General features: G+C 52.3%; 7 protein-coding genes across 7 annotated transcripts; 4 read left to right on the top strand and 3 right to left on the bottom strand.

Moving 5' to 3' along the window:
* Nucleotides 1–1,597: 1,597 nt before the first annotated feature.
* Nucleotides 1,598–2,810, bottom strand: J7T55_009775 (uncharacterized protein; the record flags this gene model as incomplete). The annotated part of the gene is made up of 3 exons (XM_053143725.1): nucleotides 1,598–1,944; nucleotides 1,999–2,036; nucleotides 2,752–2,810. 3 exons carry the CDS (start codon nucleotides 2,808–2,810, stop codon nucleotides 1,598–1,600), a joined length of 444 nt encoding a protein of 147 aa, XP_052993294.1.
* Nucleotides 2,811–5,352: 2,542 nt separating this feature from the next.
* Nucleotides 5,353–6,714, bottom strand: J7T55_009774 (uncharacterized protein; the record flags this gene model as incomplete). The annotated part of the gene is made up of 6 exons (XM_053143724.1): nucleotides 5,353–5,374; nucleotides 5,447–5,593; nucleotides 5,677–5,897; nucleotides 5,982–6,419; nucleotides 6,476–6,549; nucleotides 6,672–6,714. The coding sequence occupies 6 exons, from the start codon at nucleotides 6,712–6,714 to the stop codon at nucleotides 5,353–5,355; spliced, it is 945 nt and encodes a 314-aa protein (XP_052993293.1).
* A 568-nt stretch (nucleotides 6,715–7,282) lies between these two features.
* Nucleotides 7,283–10,120, top strand: J7T55_009773 (uncharacterized protein; the record flags this gene model as incomplete). The annotated part of the gene is made up of 3 exons (XM_053143723.1): nucleotides 7,283–7,907; nucleotides 7,963–8,944; nucleotides 9,016–10,120. 3 exons carry the CDS (start codon nucleotides 7,283–7,285, stop codon nucleotides 10,118–10,120), a joined length of 2,712 nt encoding a protein of 903 aa, XP_052993292.1.
* Nucleotides 10,121–10,742: 622 nt separating this feature from the next.
* On the top strand, nucleotides 10,743–11,542 carry J7T55_009772 (uncharacterized protein; the record flags this gene model as incomplete). The annotated part of the gene is made up of 2 exons (XM_053143722.1): nucleotides 10,743–11,347; nucleotides 11,419–11,542. 2 exons carry the CDS (start codon nucleotides 10,743–10,745, stop codon nucleotides 11,540–11,542), a joined length of 729 nt encoding a protein of 242 aa, XP_052993291.1.
* Nucleotides 11,543–12,177: 635 nt separating this feature from the next.
* On the top strand, nucleotides 12,178–13,685 carry J7T55_009771 (fad dependent oxidoreductase; the record flags this gene model as incomplete). The annotated part of the gene is made up of 3 exons (XM_053143720.1): nucleotides 12,178–12,430; nucleotides 12,487–13,359; nucleotides 13,417–13,685. 3 exons carry the CDS (start codon nucleotides 12,178–12,180, stop codon nucleotides 13,683–13,685), a joined length of 1,395 nt encoding a protein of 464 aa, XP_052993290.1.
* Nucleotides 13,686–13,830: 145 nt separating this feature from the next.
* On the bottom strand, nucleotides 13,831–14,804 carry J7T55_009770 (uncharacterized protein; the record flags this gene model as incomplete). The annotated part of the gene is made up of 2 exons (XM_053143719.1): nucleotides 13,831–14,594; nucleotides 14,654–14,804. The coding sequence occupies 2 exons, from the start codon at nucleotides 14,802–14,804 to the stop codon at nucleotides 13,831–13,833; spliced, it is 915 nt and encodes a 304-aa protein (XP_052993289.1).
* Nucleotides 14,805–16,194: 1,390 nt separating this feature from the next.
* J7T55_009769 (fad binding domain-containing protein) lies at nucleotides 16,195–18,046 on the top strand (the record flags this gene model as incomplete). Its single annotated transcript, XM_053143718.1, has 4 exons — nucleotides 16,195–16,234; nucleotides 16,349–17,377; nucleotides 17,482–17,690; nucleotides 17,750–18,046. 4 exons carry the CDS (start codon nucleotides 16,195–16,197, stop codon nucleotides 18,044–18,046), a joined length of 1,575 nt encoding a protein of 524 aa, XP_052993288.1.
* Nucleotides 18,047–18,088: the final 42 nt, after the last annotated feature.

The following is an 18,088-nucleotide window of genomic DNA, read 5'->3' as shown; positions in this document are numbered from 1 at the left end:
ATATTCTCCTAGGAGTTAACATTCGATACATTTAACGCATAAAGGGGAGAAGCCTTCGAGAAATATGGTCGCAGGCTGGGGACAACAAATAGGTTGAAAATCCATGATGTTCGGAGCTAGAACTCCCTCGACGTCTGCTGCACAAAAGTCTCTGGGTTCGAGGTCGAAATGACGTTGTGGAAACGAGTGATTATCCTATTTATCTGTCTCAACACTCAAGCCTGTCTTCGCACAGAGCACCAGGGATGTTTCGGCGCACCACGACAGGGCCCCAATAGGCACTAGTATTTCTAGAAATCAGCATACTCATGCTAACCTTTTTTTTTTTTTTTTTTTTTTAAAGAGGCAAGGCATACCTAAGTGGTTCGTCGTTTACGGCACCAACGCCATAAACAACATGCCGTGACTGAAATCAGCAGCGTGGCCCCGACAGCAGCACCCACAATAATCCCAACTTTAGCACCCTGTGAGAACTTTTCCCACTGGGTTTTAGCCGAATTGATTGCTCCGGTAGCATTTACGTCACAGCTGCCACCACTGCAGCTCGCAATATCGCTTCTTGGAACAAGATGTTCATAGAACGCTGATGGCATGGACTTGGCCATTCTTCCGGCACGGAACTACACGGAGTTGACTTCCAATGGTTCCGCTATTCCACTATTGATATTCAGCGAAATATGACTTTTTGTGCTGGAAGATTTGTACGTACCGGTTCTGGTGTTGACGAGTCCAACTCCTTGCAGAGGTGTCTAAAGGAAGACTTGTAACTTTTCAACAATTTCTACAACACATGGAGTACCTCAACTCAATTCTTGAGAAGAAATTGGATTTTTGATGAGATAGCCAGAGTTCGGTACAACTCCACACGAAGACAAGAGCCTGGTATCATGCTTCCGCTATCAGACAATGGCAGTGTCCACATATAAGCGACAAACAGCCGGGTTCCATCTCACAAGGCAATCAAATTTGCTGAATTCGATTGAGATTGTGCTTTTCATCATCACCGCCTCACAGGGCTCAAGGAGGCCTCTTTATCGGCTGTAACCCTCTCCTTACATGATGATTGCATGGAGCCTCAGCATTTCGTTTGATTGACGTTGTAGTGGCATGTCGGACAGAGCTCAGCCCCTGGAGAGCGAGTGTTACTCCCGTCTTTTCAAGTATCTGTATGGTGATTGTGTGTCACTCCGGCACGAGGGTAGTAAAATAAGCAAACAAAGTACAAGACCAACTCTAAAATGTTTGAAATTCCTCGGAGGCCAACAATATCTGTGGCTTGGCTTTTGCACATGGTTTGAAAGCTATTTTGAGAGTCATAGCTAGTATGTAGCCTCTGTTCAGTACAAAAGCGTCCAATAGCCAATGTGAAGGCTCATCCCAGCGAGGACATGGTAAGAGTGAGTGAATTTCACTGAAATGGGGTGAAATTTTAATGAAAGTTTTGCCTGACTACTTGCTGAGAGAGCTTTGGATCTTCTTGCCGCATACACTTTCCCCTCGTATCAGAGTAGAGCTCAAGTCATGATCTTAAAACCTTGTTCACATGTGAATAAATGAAATGAATACTACCCAAACACGACAATAAATCCCAATGCTTCTATTTGGGGTTGGGTCGCGAGATGGCAAGGTTGATATTGCCTGCTTCACGTTCCTTTCGATGTGCTCTTTTCCGATAACAATAGAAAAACACGCCAAAAATTACTAGTATAGCGGCCATGAAACCCGCCATGATCCAGATGTTGCGTTTGCTGGTATTCCCGTCGAATGGGCCGATGGTAGTTGAGTTTGTCTGGGTGGAGTTGCTGGTGGTCACGTTTGGATTGATGGCTTCGAGCATCGCCGTTTTGGTGCCGGACCCGGCCATGTCGAAGGATTGGTCCATTGGCCCCAAATTCTCTCGAATTGGAGAGGTGGGTGGTAGTCGAGTGATGGACGACTGATGGACTAATTGCTACACCTATCAGTTTCCAGCACATCACTTGAGTTTCGTCCACATACATGGGCTGTTCTGGCAATCGTCCTTGAGACCCTGCCGGCTGTCTTGTCAATAGAAGAGTGATGCCTTCTGGCTGCAGAAGACAGCAATCTGAATTGAAGACAATTGCAAAACTCAATAGAAGATAGTTGTATTGTCACAAATAAGGCCAGGCATCAAGTAGTTTCAGCGGTAATGACAGATAGCCCAGGAAATTCGCGGATGTGAGGAAAAGGCGTCTCCGACCGAAAACACTATTGATATTTCGGTAATATCAAGGGCAAATCGGAGTCGAAGAGTCAAACTGTTTGCTGAGTACAACACGCGGTGACACGAGCATGATGCGATCTTGAAATCAGCTTATCAAGGGCCACGTCGACCAATGCAACCGCCCGTGAGGTCAATCTATGAGGTAACTAAGGAGGCTGCTGCCGCGCAAACGCATACCCTTGGCAATTGCTTCAGTTCGGTATTGAAACTCTTGGAATTATCGGAGTAAAGGCACACGAAGCAGAGTGATGCTCATAAAGACTCGATTTCATGGCGATGCGATGTGTATTACACCACAAACCATGCCGCGGGGGGGACAATGCATGTCATATGCTCGAGTGCTCACACAAACGGGCTGTACCTGCTTGCACTCACCACATTCTCTACCCGTAAGACCGAATAATAATGTGACTCCGAGAATCAAACTAGGAACCTGTGTCGAGATGGAAAATATCTGGCCTGATCGCGTAAAGTTGTGGAACTGGGCTTAAGGCTCCCCAACTCACTCGCTGAGCATGAGATCCGGTTCGGCGATCCAGAGGCGAGTCTGACGAGTTTTGGACATTATTGGGGTAATCCAACAAGAGCCAATTGGTATATTGCAAAAGAGAGAGTCATGATGTACGGAGAGCCGCCAAATGACCTCAAAATGCCACGGCGCGTGGAATGGTGATATTTGCACAAGCATTTGGGTGCCTCGTGATTCACAGGAATTCGAGGACATTACGTTAATGAACTATTGCATTTTACAAATTTCAATGTAAACTCTCCGTGCGATATAATATTCAGTTGAGATTGAAATTTTAGTGTGCTTGTGGAGTCATTGGAATTCAGATCAGGAGACTGGGACTTTCATCATACGCTGGCTTCTTCAGTGGTATGACTGCCTGGGAGAGCAGGAAACAATCAAAAACCAAATCAGCCATTCCCTTTGTCGAGAAGCAAGAAGGCAAACATAAGTCATTTCGCGGTCTTACTATGGATGCTGCATATATATACAAAGTAATGGCATAGTAATGTTCTTATTTGGCCGGTCCATCATGCATTTGTGATGTTGTGTCAAAAGGTTCAGCGACTCATTGTGCCGCTTCACATGACCCTGCTAACTCGCCCACGGGCAGAATTGTTGATGGATTTGTGAGACTGGGGTTGCCATCGAAGCTCAGACTGGTTTGAAACTCCCTCACTATTCCCCCCGATGACAAATGTGTTCTCTCTGCGGCAACCGTCGAGTCCTCGGGGCAATGCAACTCCGCCTTGCTGGCGTCTGGAGGTAGTTCTGACTTTGCGTCTGATGGTAGCTCCGGCTTTTTGGAGTCAGGGGGTAGCTCGACTGGCATCAAATGTTCATTCTGGCCGTCCTCTCTGTTTACTTGCACGCTAGGATTGCGTTTAAAAATACCTCCTCTGCGCCATAGAAGTAGAGCCCCCAAGCCGAGGAGGCCGATTACTACTAGCCCACCAATAACGCCACCGATTATGCTGGGGATATCTATACTTCGGCTGCTGCTACCGCTCATATAGCTCAATGATTCAACTTCGCTAAACATTATATTGTCTCCCCTCATATAGCTGTAACCACAGGACAGATAAGTCATTAAGCCATGGCTTGTGGTGCTGCTGAACATCCACGACGAGTCAGGCCGGGCCCACGTGACACACGCAGATGAGCTGGGGTCGGTGTTATTGACGTATTAGCTATCGTCAGCTGCGGCTATGTCTCAAAAAGCTGAGAAATTGATCATTTCTTACCAGCACAAAGTATTCAAGCCACATGCAATTGGAAAAGATGTCGCACTAATTTGTGGGCCGTTGGCCGAGGAGTAAGTTGGAGAGGGTGATGCCCCAGCTGTCATGTAGCTGGATGGGGTGTATTCCGGAAGAGGCGTTGTCACGGCCAACATGTTATCCATTCTGCGGTAGTCAGGGCCCAGATCACGACACTCGGTGTTCAAAGTCACATCGGCCGAGTCCATTCCAACTGGAACACAGCCTATGTAGAGCCCTGAGGTGGTGCATACCTCGGTGGCCGTGTTTGCGCAGAGAACAGGAGTCCCTTCCCACCCACCGATTAGTTATTTGATAACGATAAAACCTTAGCGTTCAAGAACAAGACCATTTTCATGGTATGAAATGTTCGCTGAGATGCGCCAGATGAAAACATACATGTGCCCTGGCTCTGCCATCCACACGTTGGAGATCTGAGCCAATGTCGAGGCGTCTTTGTCACAACTGCTCCCAGGGGCTCATCAGAGACTCTTGTGGAGTCCCAAGTTTGTGGCATATCTTTCGAAATACCGAGGGGAATGCGAACATGGACAAAGAACACGCCCTGTAGCAATAGAAGAAGAAACGGGGTGACAGATTGCATTTCGTCGACCGAATCGGACTGCTGTTAAGATGACCACAAAGGTACGAGACTGAATTGCGAATGGAGCCTGTGACATTCCAGTGACGTGAGCAAGAAGAAATCAGAAATGTGTTCGATGAGATCAACAGGGTCTGAGTACTTACTCCTTGCAAGGCACCATCCCTAGATGAATGGCAATTCAGCCAAGATGACGCCCCCACTTTGATCAAACTCGGGAAAGTCGGGAGGAAGGGTTTAGGCCCCGTGATCACCGGCTCTTGGTCGTCAGGCATTTCGAATCAAGAGTTGGCTTGGTGTGCTCGCCAAATGGTCACCACATAGCATTTGTGCAAGGCAATCATGATTCTGATAATTTTCGAAATGCGCCTCCCCTAGGCCGTGCGACTCAAGCGGTACAATGAATTGTTCTCCCCTGTCTGCGTGACAGGAGTTGAATCATCCATTCATGTAAGACTCGCTGCCGTTTAGCTACACATGGCTTGGATGGGCGTTTAGCGGTATAATTAATGTTACAACTGCAGATTTGTCTGCGTAAGAAAAGGTCAGGAGGCCGTCGCAGATGGCATGTGACCGCGGCATTTTTGAACTCATGGCATTTTTCAAAGTCAACATTCGTGAGGTGGATGTGTTATCTGATTATTCGACAGGGTGCGAACATGAAGTAGGGGTATGTGGTCATCTCAAAAGGACAATTTTCCAAGTCCAGGAGTCTTTCCTCCTGGATAGTGATAGTTGTTCACGGGGCATCCGTCGGATCCCTGCAGTTCGGTCAGACAAAGAAGTGGAAGATGAAGGAACAGAGTCTCCAAGCCCGAGAAAGATCAACTTACCAATCCGTAACCAGACCCTCGTCAAGTTTGTCCATTACAGCCAGGTCTTCCTCCGAGATCTCAAAGCCGTTGACATCGACGTTCTCGATCAGCCTCTCCTTCTTCACACTCTTAGGCAGGGTGATCATGTTATTCTGCAAAGACCATCTACCCCACGCAGATCAGTATCACCTGGAGAGAATACGATACGTGTACAGAGTGGTACATGCAATCACTCGTACAGTACTCACCTCACAAACAGCTGCGCAGGTGTACAAGAGTATGCCTTGGCAAGGCTGACAATCTTGGGGTGCTTCATCCTCATTGCCCTGGCCAGAGGGGCGTACGCCTCCACGTTGATGTTGTGCTTGGCACACGTTTCCCGTATGGAAATCTGCGTGTTGAATGGATGGACCTCGATCTGATTGATAACAGGGTGCACCTTTGGGCTTGAAGCCATGAGCTCTTCGATCTGTGCACAGTGTTGCCATGTCAGTCACACAAACGCATCCGATAGTATTGTTTGCCTCTTCCCGTCAGTTGCACAAGCACTCACATGTCTAACACCGTAGTTGCTCACACCGGCCATCTTGACCTCGCCCGCCTCCACCGCATCCTCCAGAGCCTTCCAGCTCGTCAACCGCGCCTCCTTGCCTCCGTACGGGCTATGCAGCAGGAAGAGGTCCACGTAGCCCAAGCCCGACACGTCCACAGACTTCTTGATACTCCGGCGCACCTGGTCGTAATGGGAGCTGCAGGTCGCCAGCTTGGAGGTGTAGTGGATGTCCTCGCGCTTGAGGCCGTCGGTGTTCTCCGGGCTGCTGAGCCAGTCCAGGATGGCCTTGCCCGACTCGCGCTCGTTGTGGTACATCTGCGCCGAGTCAAAGCCTCGGTAGCCTGCTGACAGGGCCCACTTGGTCGACTGGTAGGCCTCCTTGCCGGACATCATGTACAACCCGAGCTGGATCTGGGGGATCGTCTGGCCCGTCGCCAGCTGTCCTTGAGAGTCAGCATCTCGGATATGCTGGGGCTGGAAAGGAGCTGGCGCACCTTGACCCTGCTGGCCAGCGTATAGGTTTGTGACGGCATGATTATGGCGAATCGTGCACCGGCTGAGGTTACGGCTGAAAGAAGTGTTGCTTGAAAGAAGACTCAAGACACCTGTTGAGAGCCATCCCAGAGAATTGCTGACATGAGGTTGTAAAGGCGTCCCATCGTGACGTCAGGAATTGACCAATCAACGTACTCCGATATCGGCTCAAGGGTGTTTTCAAGCTCAGCGTTTGCATCGTCAACTTGTACTGTGTATTGTCGTGAATGTCTCGAATCCACGACGGCGGCATCGATGCATCATCTCGCAATACGACTTCTTTTCGAAAACCACGTCTCGCGTTACTCGTTTCAGCAGACAGGTTCATTTGATCTCATTAACCTTCACTATCCTTCTGAGCTCAAAAGGTTGAGATTAGTATCCCAAATGTCCAACAAGGACAACATCCATTGCCAAAAGTAAGCTGCAGATAGCATGGCATCTCAATGATAGTATTGCCTAGATAAACATATTTCCCTCCTTGCGCTCTGATAAGCTGGCGGAGGACCAGTCTAGATTCTTCGAGGTCCCCAGCCGTTGGCTTTCACCCAGGGCTTTAGCCATTACGCATCAGCCCCTCAACTTGATCCACTTGCCACGAGGGGCTACCCCGGAAGCTCACCAAGGGTAGCCCACTAGCATCAACACTCCCTAATCTTGGACCCATCCTTTCTGATAAGCTCAGGGTCTACTTGGCGATACCACCTTCGCCGGGCTCTTCTTGCCCTCGGGCTACTCAGTATTTATCACCCTCAAATTACGGAACCATGGCGTCAACCACCGAGCAAGACTCCAAGAGACCGGCCCGGGACTTGGAGGAAGACGAAGTGGTGGTAGTTCAACATGATCAGCACCACGCCCCGGATAGGAGCCTCGGCAGTCCCCCGCAGCCTAAACGCCGCCGAGTCGCGGACAGCGTTCGGGTCCGCGCCGCAAGGGCATGTCAGCGGTGTCGACGACTGAAGGAAAAATGCGATGGGAGACATCCATGCCAGCGGTGCTCTCGCTCCGGACGTAGCTGCGAGTTCACGCCGGTAGCCGCCGGGTTCACAGCCCAGACAAGCTCGTACTCGAGCAAGCAACGTCCTCAGCATGCACACGCAGCCTCAGTAAGGTCCACTGGGGAGAGCAGCAGTGGCGGCGGAGGCGGCGGCGGCGGTGACGATGTGCGGTCCGAGGAAAGGGTCAAATGTCTCGAGAGTCTCGTCCAGCACCTGCTTGGGAACGTGCCCATGGATTTGAGCAATCTTCGGCGCATGGCAGACAAGGTCAGGCAGAGAGCAGGGCCAGGGAGCGATGTTGGAGACGAGAGACCAGAGCCCGAGTACCTGGATGACCTGACTCTCGAGGACGAAAACTTCACGGTGAAGACGCTGTCCCAGAGCATAGCACGTAAGAGCTCATCTTTTCGCGCGTGATTAAAATGTGATGGCTAAGGTTGCCCTAGACTACTCTGGAGAGTTCTCCCATTGGAATTTCTCCCAGAAACTTCGCCGTAGACTCAGCCAATGTCTCGACTCCGACATCCCGATCTCGTCAGCCAGGCTAGACGCCCGCGACGCAAGAAACTTGCATCAGGCGTCTGCCCGCGGCGCTGCACCGGCGCCCAGGAAGGGCATGAAGATCCTCGAGTACTGGCGAGCAACACAGCTTCAGTCGCATAAGTCTTTGGTGCAGAGTGTCATCAGCTGCCTCCCTCCCCGAGCCGTCGCCAACTTCCTTGTGCAAGTGTACTTCCGGCACGCACAGGTCAACTGCTTCTATGTGGAGGAGTCCTGGCTGCGGAAGAAGCTCGAGTTCCTGTATGAAGCGCCTGGCCACGTCAACAGCGAGGACTCGGCTTGGGTGTGCTCGGTGCTCATGGTGCTGGCCATTGGGACCCAATTCGCGCACATGGCTGCTGGGCCGCCTGAGGACAGCTTGTCTGAACCTGATAGCGCTGACAGGGATGGGCAGAAGACGCCGAGCGGGCCTTCTGATACAGACTCGGACGTTGGCGTCACGTTCTATCAGATGGCTTCGAAGCTTATACCGGACATCATCACAATGGCTTCCATGGAGAGCGTACAAGCTTGCTTGCTGATTGCGCACTACGCGCTGCCTCTTGACACGCATGGTTTAGCGTATACTTACCTCGGGCTAGGAATCAAGATGGCTATCCAAAATGGAATGCACAGGAAATATGCCGGCAATGACCTCGACACCTGGACTATCGAGACTCGCAACAGGCTGTGGTGGACGGCGTACACCGTTGAGAGGCGCGTGAGCGTACTTCACGGCCGGCCAGCTTCCATTTCCGCGACTGAGGTGGATGCAGAGCTCCCCAAAGACCTGCATGAGTTTAGATCGCACGACGAAGTATCCAGATATGCCAACATGTCTGCTTTGATAGACATGACAACACGACTAGGCGAGGTCGCCAACGCCATGTAAGTTTCCTCGCGGCCTTATGTAAGCATTCTCAGCTCTTTGAGTTCGGAATTACTGATGATGGTCACAGAACGCTGCTTCGACGGTGTCCCAGAAATCTTCAACCAACCTACTTTGAACGCATCGTGGTAATATGCCAGGCCCTTCACACCTGGTGGTCCACCCTCAACCCAGACGTTCAGAACCCAACTCCATCATCGCCAAACTTCCGCTCAAACGCTCACCTCAAGCTTTGCCTATACCTCAACGACATCTTCGTAGGCCGGCCCTTCATCTTCTCTCAGACTAGCGGCGTCACTCCAGAAGCCGCTTCGTCCCCCGAAGTAACCCGCCGGCCCAATGACCCCCAAGGCACATCATCCTCACCCCCTCCCCAGTCCGCCCCAGAACGGCCACGGAACCGCGCCGCACTCGTCGAGCGCGCGGTAGAGGCAGCGATCAACACGATCGCGCTGCTCCGCACGCTGCACGAGACGACCGGGCTCGCGCGCTCGAGCTACACCGAGTTCAGCTCGTGCCGCGCCGCGCTGCTGGTGATGCTGGCGCAGTCGGTGGTGCCCGGGTCGGGCCCGCAGCCGCCGCGGCTCAAGGCCGCCGTCGAGATGGGCATGCGGCTGATCCGGCGCATGTCCGCCGGCAACAACGTGTCGACGCAGAGCGAGACGAGCGTCATCGAGGCTCTGGAGACGGCTGTGCGGAGGCTGCATGCCATGCAGGACGCGCGGGGCGCGGCTGGTGGGCTCGTGGAGGGCCGGGGCGAGACGTTTGTCGAGATCAACGTGCGCGGCGAGATGGATGTCGGCAAGACTGGCTATGAGAGGTTTCGCGAGTGGGCTGCGCTGTGGCCGGCTGGTGGTGCTGGTGGTGCTGGTGGTGGCGAGCCACAGCAACAATCGCATCACCACCACCAGGAGGATGGTACCGCAAGGGGATTCAAGAGGTCGGATGGCAGGGCCCTCGAGATGGCCACCGTCCCTTCACCTTATCCTGGGATGCCAGCGGGTCCAGGTGTACTGGGCCCACCGCCGGATCTGGCTGAGCATAGCCCTGATTCGGCCAGATGGATGGCATTGATGGACAATGCTGGTCTGCGAGTGGAGCAGATTGATGATTTGAGCCTGTTTGGTGGCTTCCCTGAGCTCGGCGCGTTGGACGGGTGGCCGGGACTTATTTAACTTCGAGACCGTGTTGAACACAAGTTTATTAAAACAAGGACTGGTGTGTGAAAGCGGCCGAGTCTGGCCATGCTTTGAGTTGGTCCAGTGAAGACCATTGTGACTTCTGCGTATACCCAATGTTACAAATGATCAATGTGCATATCCATCTTGTCTTGAAGAGCAATCGACAATGTCCTCGAAATCCGTATCGCTGCATGCAGCCTGCACAAATACAATGTAGCTATGCCCAGTCCTCACCACCGCCCAGAAATCCCGGGCCGGCGATTGACATTTTGAGAAAGTGGCCGAGAACCGAAATCGTCCTCCCGGAGAATTTCACATACGGTCGATCAATCACCGGCTTATCTATCCCTGCCGTTCGGATCGGCTCTGATCGCCGGAACTGCCGCTTCAGTCCGGGTTCGCCGGTCCGAAGATCACCGTGACTCACAGTGACGCCCGGCTACAATAGTTCGATTCTTTGGAGAAAACACATGTTTTTCTGCAAGCCTATCAACGTATTCCGGATCGCAGTACCCCTCACAACGCAACCCATTCTCCATCACGCAACGGATTCAGCGAACACACGTCAACTAGAAGCATACCCTGGAGAGACACCACCTGACTCAGAAAGACCAAGATGTCCATCTCTGCAACCAAAGATGTCGTCTTCGACGTAGTAGGCACACTGGTAGCGCACGACCGGCTCTGGGAAGCCATGGACGAGCGCCTGGGTGACAAGCTCAAGGCAGCGGGCATCAAGTCCGAGCTGCTCGGCGCGTGCTGGATCGAGACCGCCGAGCGCGAGTACACATACCTCTCGCTCTCTGGGCGGTACAAGCCCTTCTTCGAGGTGTTCAGCGCGCTCTTCTACCGGATGCTCCATTTCGCTGGTGTGCAGAAGCCGAGGGAGTTCTGCGCGGAGGAGGACGTCAAGTGGCTCGTGGGCGAATGGCAGAAGCTTTATCTGAGACCCGGGGCGAAGGAGTGTGTGCAGAAGCTCCGCGATGCGGGGTTCACGGTGTGGTGCTTCACGGCTGGTGATATTGCGCGCGTGGGCGGTTATTTTAGGTCGGCTGGGGTGGACATGCCCGCCGAGAACCTGCTCAGTTGCGATACCGTGGGTGTCGCGAAGCCAGTCCCAGATGCATACAGGCCGTTGCTCGAGAGGCTGAGCAAGGACGGGAAGAAGCCGTGGTTTGCAGCTGCACACATGTGGGATGTGAGCACGGCAAGGACGGTTGGGTAAGTTTTTAGCCCCTTGCCTGATGATGATACGAGAAGATGGAGATGAGTGAACTAAAGTTCTCCTATAGGTTTCACGGAGCATATTGCACGGTGTTGGAGGCGGAGCCTCTTTACGATGTCTTCGGCCAGCTGGATGCTGTTGCGCCTACGCTGCCTGAGATGGCGGACAAGATCATTGCTGCGACCCAATAAGCCTAATGACTCTCAAGGCGGGTATGGGACTCATATCTGTAGCTATGGCTTCATTTTAAATTGTGTTCCCATATCTTTGGCTCACTTGAGAGCTTATGTGGATCGGGAGGAGGTCGCAGTATCTTCCCACTCGACTTGTTCTCTTCGAGTGTCTCTAAAAGTGTCTTGATGTGTTCCACAATGTTGGCTGGCAGTCATTGTAGTCATCTGGGTCGGTTGAGAGGACCCTGAGGAACAATGCAACCGGAATCTATCTTTGTCGCCATTGATCGTTGTGGTATCATCGTCGTGAATAGGCCCAGAGCCAGAGAGAATGAATCAACATGCCTACCCGGCCCGGCTCTCGCCTGTGTGTGTCATCGCCTGAATTATCTATACGCAACCGGCCGGGATTCCGACTGCCGAGAAACAGTGGTCCGCGCCTGATAAGCTCACTGCCCATCCGGGTTCCCACCGGCTCGATGTCGGCATACTCCGGAATGCACCCCTGAAAAGCTCTTGGGCCCTATAACTTCAGTGCAGCACAATTATGCACCATTGCTGGGCCGCATGGGGACCAAAAGACTTCAAGCCGTTCCAGTAACCGTGATCGTCAAGCTACCCTGAGTTTTCTTCAGCCAGAGCCGCAAACAAGCATGGCGCCTTCCCCACTTCCCGTGGCCAACTCCACAGATTCTTTCTGGAGGAGTGAGCTCCACCCTATTGACAACCACCGAAGCACCCGTGAGCTCCCATCCCTGGTCGACATCGCCGTGGTAGGGGCTGGCTATGCGGGAGCTTCAGTGGTCTACCACATACTCAAGCAAAGTAAAGACAAAGCTGTTCCACCACCATCAATAGTCATCCTCGAGGCGCGTCAGGCCTGCTCGGGCGCAACTGGCCGAAATGGTAAAGAAAGACCCCGAGACTCTCTGCTTTTCTACCACCATGCTGATCAATCTCAGGCGGTCATCTCAAGCCAGACCCCTACAATCGCCCGGCATCCGTGGCAGTCTCCCACGGCTTCGAGACGGCAGCCGAGTGCGCCTCGTTCGAGGCAGCCACTCTCGCCGCGCTCAAGACAGCAATTGAGGATGAGCAAATAGACTGCGACTTCGTGCTAACCCGGGCCGTCGATGCGCTCATGACAGACGCCATAAACGATCGCATGAAGGCTGGCTTCGACCTCCTCCGCAAGGGGGGCCTGGAGGTCATGAAGGACGTCTCCTACCAGGGAGGTCCCGGCGCAGAGCAGCTCTCGGGTGTGAAAGGCGCCAAGGGCTGTGTCAGCTACTCGGCGGGTCACTTGTGGCCGTACAAGCTCATCTGTGCCCTACTGCAGAAGGCGGTGGACGCGGGGGTGAACCTGCAGACGCACACGCCTGTCACTGGGGTGTCGGCGAAGCCAGATGCTCATGGTTATTACACTCTGACGACCAAGGACAGGGGAATTTTGAGGGCGAAGAAAGTTATTTATGCCACGAACGGGTACACTTCTTCGATTCTACCAGAGTTTGAGAACAAGATTGTGCCTGTCAAGGGCATCTGCAGCCATATTGTCCCAAGAACGAAACCCGCCCCACATTTGCCAAACAGCTACATCATACGATGGTCGCCTACTGAGTACGAGTATCTCATCCCGCGGTTGGACGGCAGCATCGTTGTGGGCGGCGCTAGGGAAAGATATTATAAGGATCTCGACAGCTGGTACAATAGCGTTGAAGACGACAAGCTCATCACGACGGGTGGTGCTCATCATTACTTTGATGATTACATGCAGAAGAACTTCAAGGGCTGGGAAGACTCAGGGGCCTACACTAACAAGGTCTGGACAGGGAGTGAGTTCATCAAGCCAACTCTGAATTATCGTTCTTCTTTTCTGACTGCATTTTTAGTAATGGGGTATTCATCCGATGGATGGCCGTACGTTGGCCCCGTGCCCAGTCGCCCAAATCAATTGATCATCGCCGGTTTTACCGGTCACGGTATGCCTCAAATATTCCTCTCGGCGAAGGCTATTGCCGAAATGGCCTTAGATGAGGTGAATTTTAAGAGCACTGGTGTACCAAGATTATATGAGGTGACGCAGGAGAGACTGGACAGTAAGAGGAATGTCATCCTAGAGAGCTGGGCGTCTTCTAAACCACCGGAGCCGAAGTTGTGAAAATCGACACTTTCGATTCGGAGGTTGCCCCTGCTGTCTTATATTTAGATCTATATACTTTGATAGACGCAGAGAAAGCGACATACCACATTAATTGATATCATACAAGGTTGACAGTCAGTGCGGATTGTATTCGAGCGCCTCTCTAAAGGCTCAGAACAAAGACAGCAATAATGCATGTACTCATCAGCAAGGAAGAATCTCTACGTGAGAATTCTAGGGCAGCCGAGGTACTACTCCCATCTGTCCCAGCATTTGCGACGTTTGCTGTAGCCCCGGCCGGTGCTGAGGAGATTGTGGATGTGAGCGTGCCTCCTGCATTGGAACCACCGCCGACGTCCGCAGTTCCAAATCCCCGAGTCCCATTATTGGACTTGATCCTTTGATCATTCGTCTGGTCATTGCTTGCTTCACTCCCGATTTGACTTGATGTTGAGTTTCCCAGCTTGAGGGACGCGACGGCCTGGCCAGGGTTCGTCACGTTGAATGAGTTGCCCGCAACGACATTGCTGCTCAACCCGGCAGCCTCTAGCGCAGAGTCGGTATCGAACCCCACGCGCGTCTCTGCTGCAAACTGTAGCGCGGACAGACCGTCTGAGCTCATAGTGCTGGTGTCGATCAGGATCTGGGTATACCTATGGCTAAGTGGGTTCTCAGCTGGAGGTGCGGGCTGAGTATAGGCGACCAGAGCACTTGTGTTCTTGGCATTGGATAGAGTAAATGCTTGAGTACTTCCATTGGAGGCTAGAATTGTCGTGGCTGTTGTAGCCGGAGTGAGGCCAGTCTGCATCCAGTGCAAGAAAGTATGTGGGTTTTGCTCCGAGGGTATGTCGAGGTCGACCATGACGACGGTGTACGAGGTGCCGGTAAGGCGCGATGTTGTAGCAATGATTGGTGCGCTAGCCGTGGCTGTTCATGATCAGGGAACTACCCAGTTGACTGTAAAGTAGGACGTAGTTCAGTCTTACCTGCTTTATCGACGGCGACGCCATTCATGGCTGGAGTTTGGCCGTAGACGACGATCAAATCGGTATCGGAAGCCGGTGTGAACCCTGAGGGTGTTTTCCCAACGACCAGCGTTGCTACAGCCCACAGGGCGATGAGAGGTTTACGGATCATGGCAAACAGCAAGACGTTTCAAACAAAGTATGTATTCGCGCTGAAAGTCAACAGTCTGAAAACGCCAAGATCGTCCACATTCGAAATTCCAAGTTGCAATGGACTTATACAAGGTCTTTGAATGTGTTTCTTGATTACAATACACCGGCAGGTTTCCGTCTGCCCGCCTCGAAAATACTGGTTCGACACTGATGTGTTACGTAGAAACTCCTGTCAGAAAACGTCCCGTCTAAGATGTGGATATCACGACTCGGATTAGGATGGCTCGAACACTGGCGAGCGAAGCTGAGACGATCCTCAGCTGGAAGCCCCACTCTGTTCCGGACAAGTTCCTGACCGTCTAGACTCGCGAAACTTTGACGCGCAAATAATCGATTTTGTACCGTTGCACCAATCTGCTCAAACTGACGCGGGAAACAAAATTCAAATGGAGATGACCCCTAATGTGAATCACTGGATGTTCAGCAGAAGCTAATTTTCCAGCACAGATGTGACGAAACATGTGAGTTCTCGTTAGCCAAATCAGCTTGCAAACGTGCACAAATAAGGCATAGCCACCGATGATTGACATGCTATTCGTCCGGAAGAGTTGGAATCATGAACACATGTAAGCTCACTTGCAGCTGACGTTGCAACCTGCAGCCTTACTGCAACGTCAGCTGCAGCCACGAAATAGTCAACCTCGTGCGACCAACCACGACGAATACAGTCAGAACGACCACTTTGCTCAGGGTTAGAAAATGCTGCACTCACTAAGCAATGAGAATTTTGACATGTGTGAAGCTGTGGAATAGTATTAGCGGCGGACGACATGTTGGCAGATGATCGTTTTTGTAAAAGATTGGGTGACTAAGATTAGCGTTGAAAGCAGTACAAGCAGTATCCTTTCCCGTATGCACAGGTGTTCGACCACGACAGCCCCCAAAAAGATGACCACCCCTGTTTATCCAGCGAAACGGTGGTCTACAAGTCCAAAGAAACATCACATATCATGGGCACCAGTTGAGATAACAGTTGTAGTGTTCTTTGTCACATACACACAGCCCATCTCAGCTGAAAGAAATGCAAGCAGTACCCTTTCCCACATGCCCACGCCACATCTCATCTGACAACATAGCGTATTCATACAAGGTACGCGGCAACAAACTCACCTGTTAGCATCAACTGATTCTACACCTGGTTTCGCGAAAGAAGACATCTGACCAAGGTATATAGAGAATGGCTCCTGCTGCCACGGTTCCAACTCTGGCGATGTGCTACATAACCGTTCTTGTATCGCCCACGGAACGTAGCCGCCTGCGTCTCTCTTCTTTGTGCAACAAAGGAATTAATCCGTCCCACTTTCAGCTGACAGCGAATCGTATACGAACGAGTAAGATACGCAGCCGAAATGCGCAGCCACAAGTTGACCGGTCAGCGTCTTGTGCTTGGTAAGATCCAGTTGAAGCATATAAGAGCCTTTCTCGCACCGGTGAAAAGAATATGGCGGAAGCTCTTCTCAGGAGCCACTGAGACTCACAAACCACGCAAAATGGCAACCATAGAGGGCGTCACAGGCAAGCAATTCCCCATCGGGACAAAGGACTATCCTGACTGGCAATACCAATATGCCACAACGACCCACGGTCTCGACCATGACATGGAGCCAGGCTTGATCATCCAGCCAAAGAACAAGAAAGATATTCAGCTCGCAGTCCTCTTCGCGAAGGAACAGAACAAGGCCATTGCCATCCGTACTGGTGGCCACCAGTACAGCGGCGCCTCATCGACCGGCAAATCCAACATCCTGCTGGACCTCCGCGACACGTTCAAGGCGTCTGATGACCTAGCATACTTTGAGAAGGACGATAAGAGCTACGTCCACGCCAGTGTGAGCTGGAGCCTTGGCGCGTTCAACGCGTTCCTTGGAAAGCATAAGGCTTTCGTGCCCCATGGACAGTGCACAGCCGTACATGTGGGCGGCCATGTGCAGACGGGTGGCTATGGCCAACTAGGCCGTAGCTTCGGCCTGTTTGGGGACCACATCCGCTCTCTGGAGATCATCGACCATGCCGGTGAGGAGAAGGAGATCACGCGCGCCGGCGACCCCGAGCTCTTCTACGCCTGGCTGGGAGGTAGCCCGGGCAATCTGGGCGTGCTGACGCACTTCACCGTCGAGGTCCACCGCGATGCCGACTACAAGGGCTCCATGGGTGTGAGAGTGTTGCATCTCTACGACGAAGACAAACTCAAGTCCCTCTTGCAGGTACTGGCGGAGATGAATGACGACGAAGAGTTCCCACGGAACTACGACCTGTGCATCAGCGTTCTCAGCGCGTCATTCGATATCCTGGGCTTGATGGGCGGGTTGGATAATAAGATGGAGGAGGAACACCCCGAGATATTCGGGGAGGACGGAAATCCGGCCTGGCCGCGCATGATCGTCGTGTATGCCCAATATGTCCCCTTCAGTAAGGACGACAAACCCGATATGACCTTTTTCGACCGGGTGCGCACCGGTTGTTGGTTCCAGAGCGGCGTCAAAGAGAAGCCCATGTCCGAGTTGACGGCCCAGTGGATTTTCCGGAATACAAGTGAGTATAAGTTTTCTCCCACTACAGTTGCCCATTCGTCTCCTATCAGAGTCTTTCAGAATGCATCCCTTCGGGCTCCGTATCAGGTGACTAACGCGTAGTAGGGGAATTTGATCTTCCATATGTCAAGAGAACGTACCTGACGACGTCAACGGAGCTAAGCACCAATGGTTGGGTGGACTGGGTGGCTGGCAGGATGGACGAAATTGTTCGGCCTGTTGGGAATGGGCAGTGGCTTTCGGCTCAGCTGCAGTGTTTTGGTGGGAAGCACTCGCGGTTTAGGACGAATGCTGATAATGGAACGTCTTTTAGTGTAAGTGAGAATCTGATAACACCGAGACTCAAGAATTAAGGACTGACAACATGCGGCAGTGGCGGGACTCAACATTGTGCTTCACTATCGACTCGTTCCACAAGCCGTCAAAGAAGGATGACGCGGAGCAATGGGCACAGACAAATGACGTGCAGGGTATCGGACCCGACGGCATCTTCAGCAAGCAAGATCGCCGCGTGCTATGGGGCTCATATGGAAGTTTTGACCTCGACGCCTCCTGGCAGTTCTACTACGATGACCGGGCCAAGTACGAAAGGCTGATGGAGGCTAGGAAGATTGCTGACCCGGACGGGACTTTTACCCCCAACACGTTCTCTGTCAAGCGCGCAGACTGAGATGAATGGATTCATGTCTTAGTCCTCATTGGAACTTTTGTA

This window comes from Diaporthe amygdali, assembly GCF_026229845.1.
Source record: "Diaporthe amygdali strain CAA958 chromosome Unknown NODE_15_length_991109_cov_64_707514, whole genome shotgun sequence".
Taxonomy (NCBI): domain Eukaryota; kingdom Fungi; phylum Ascomycota; class Sordariomycetes; order Diaporthales; family Diaporthaceae; genus Diaporthe; species Diaporthe amygdali.
The sequence above is the reverse complement of the archived record's forward strand: the minus strand, read 5'-3'. Positions and strand labels throughout refer to the sequence as shown.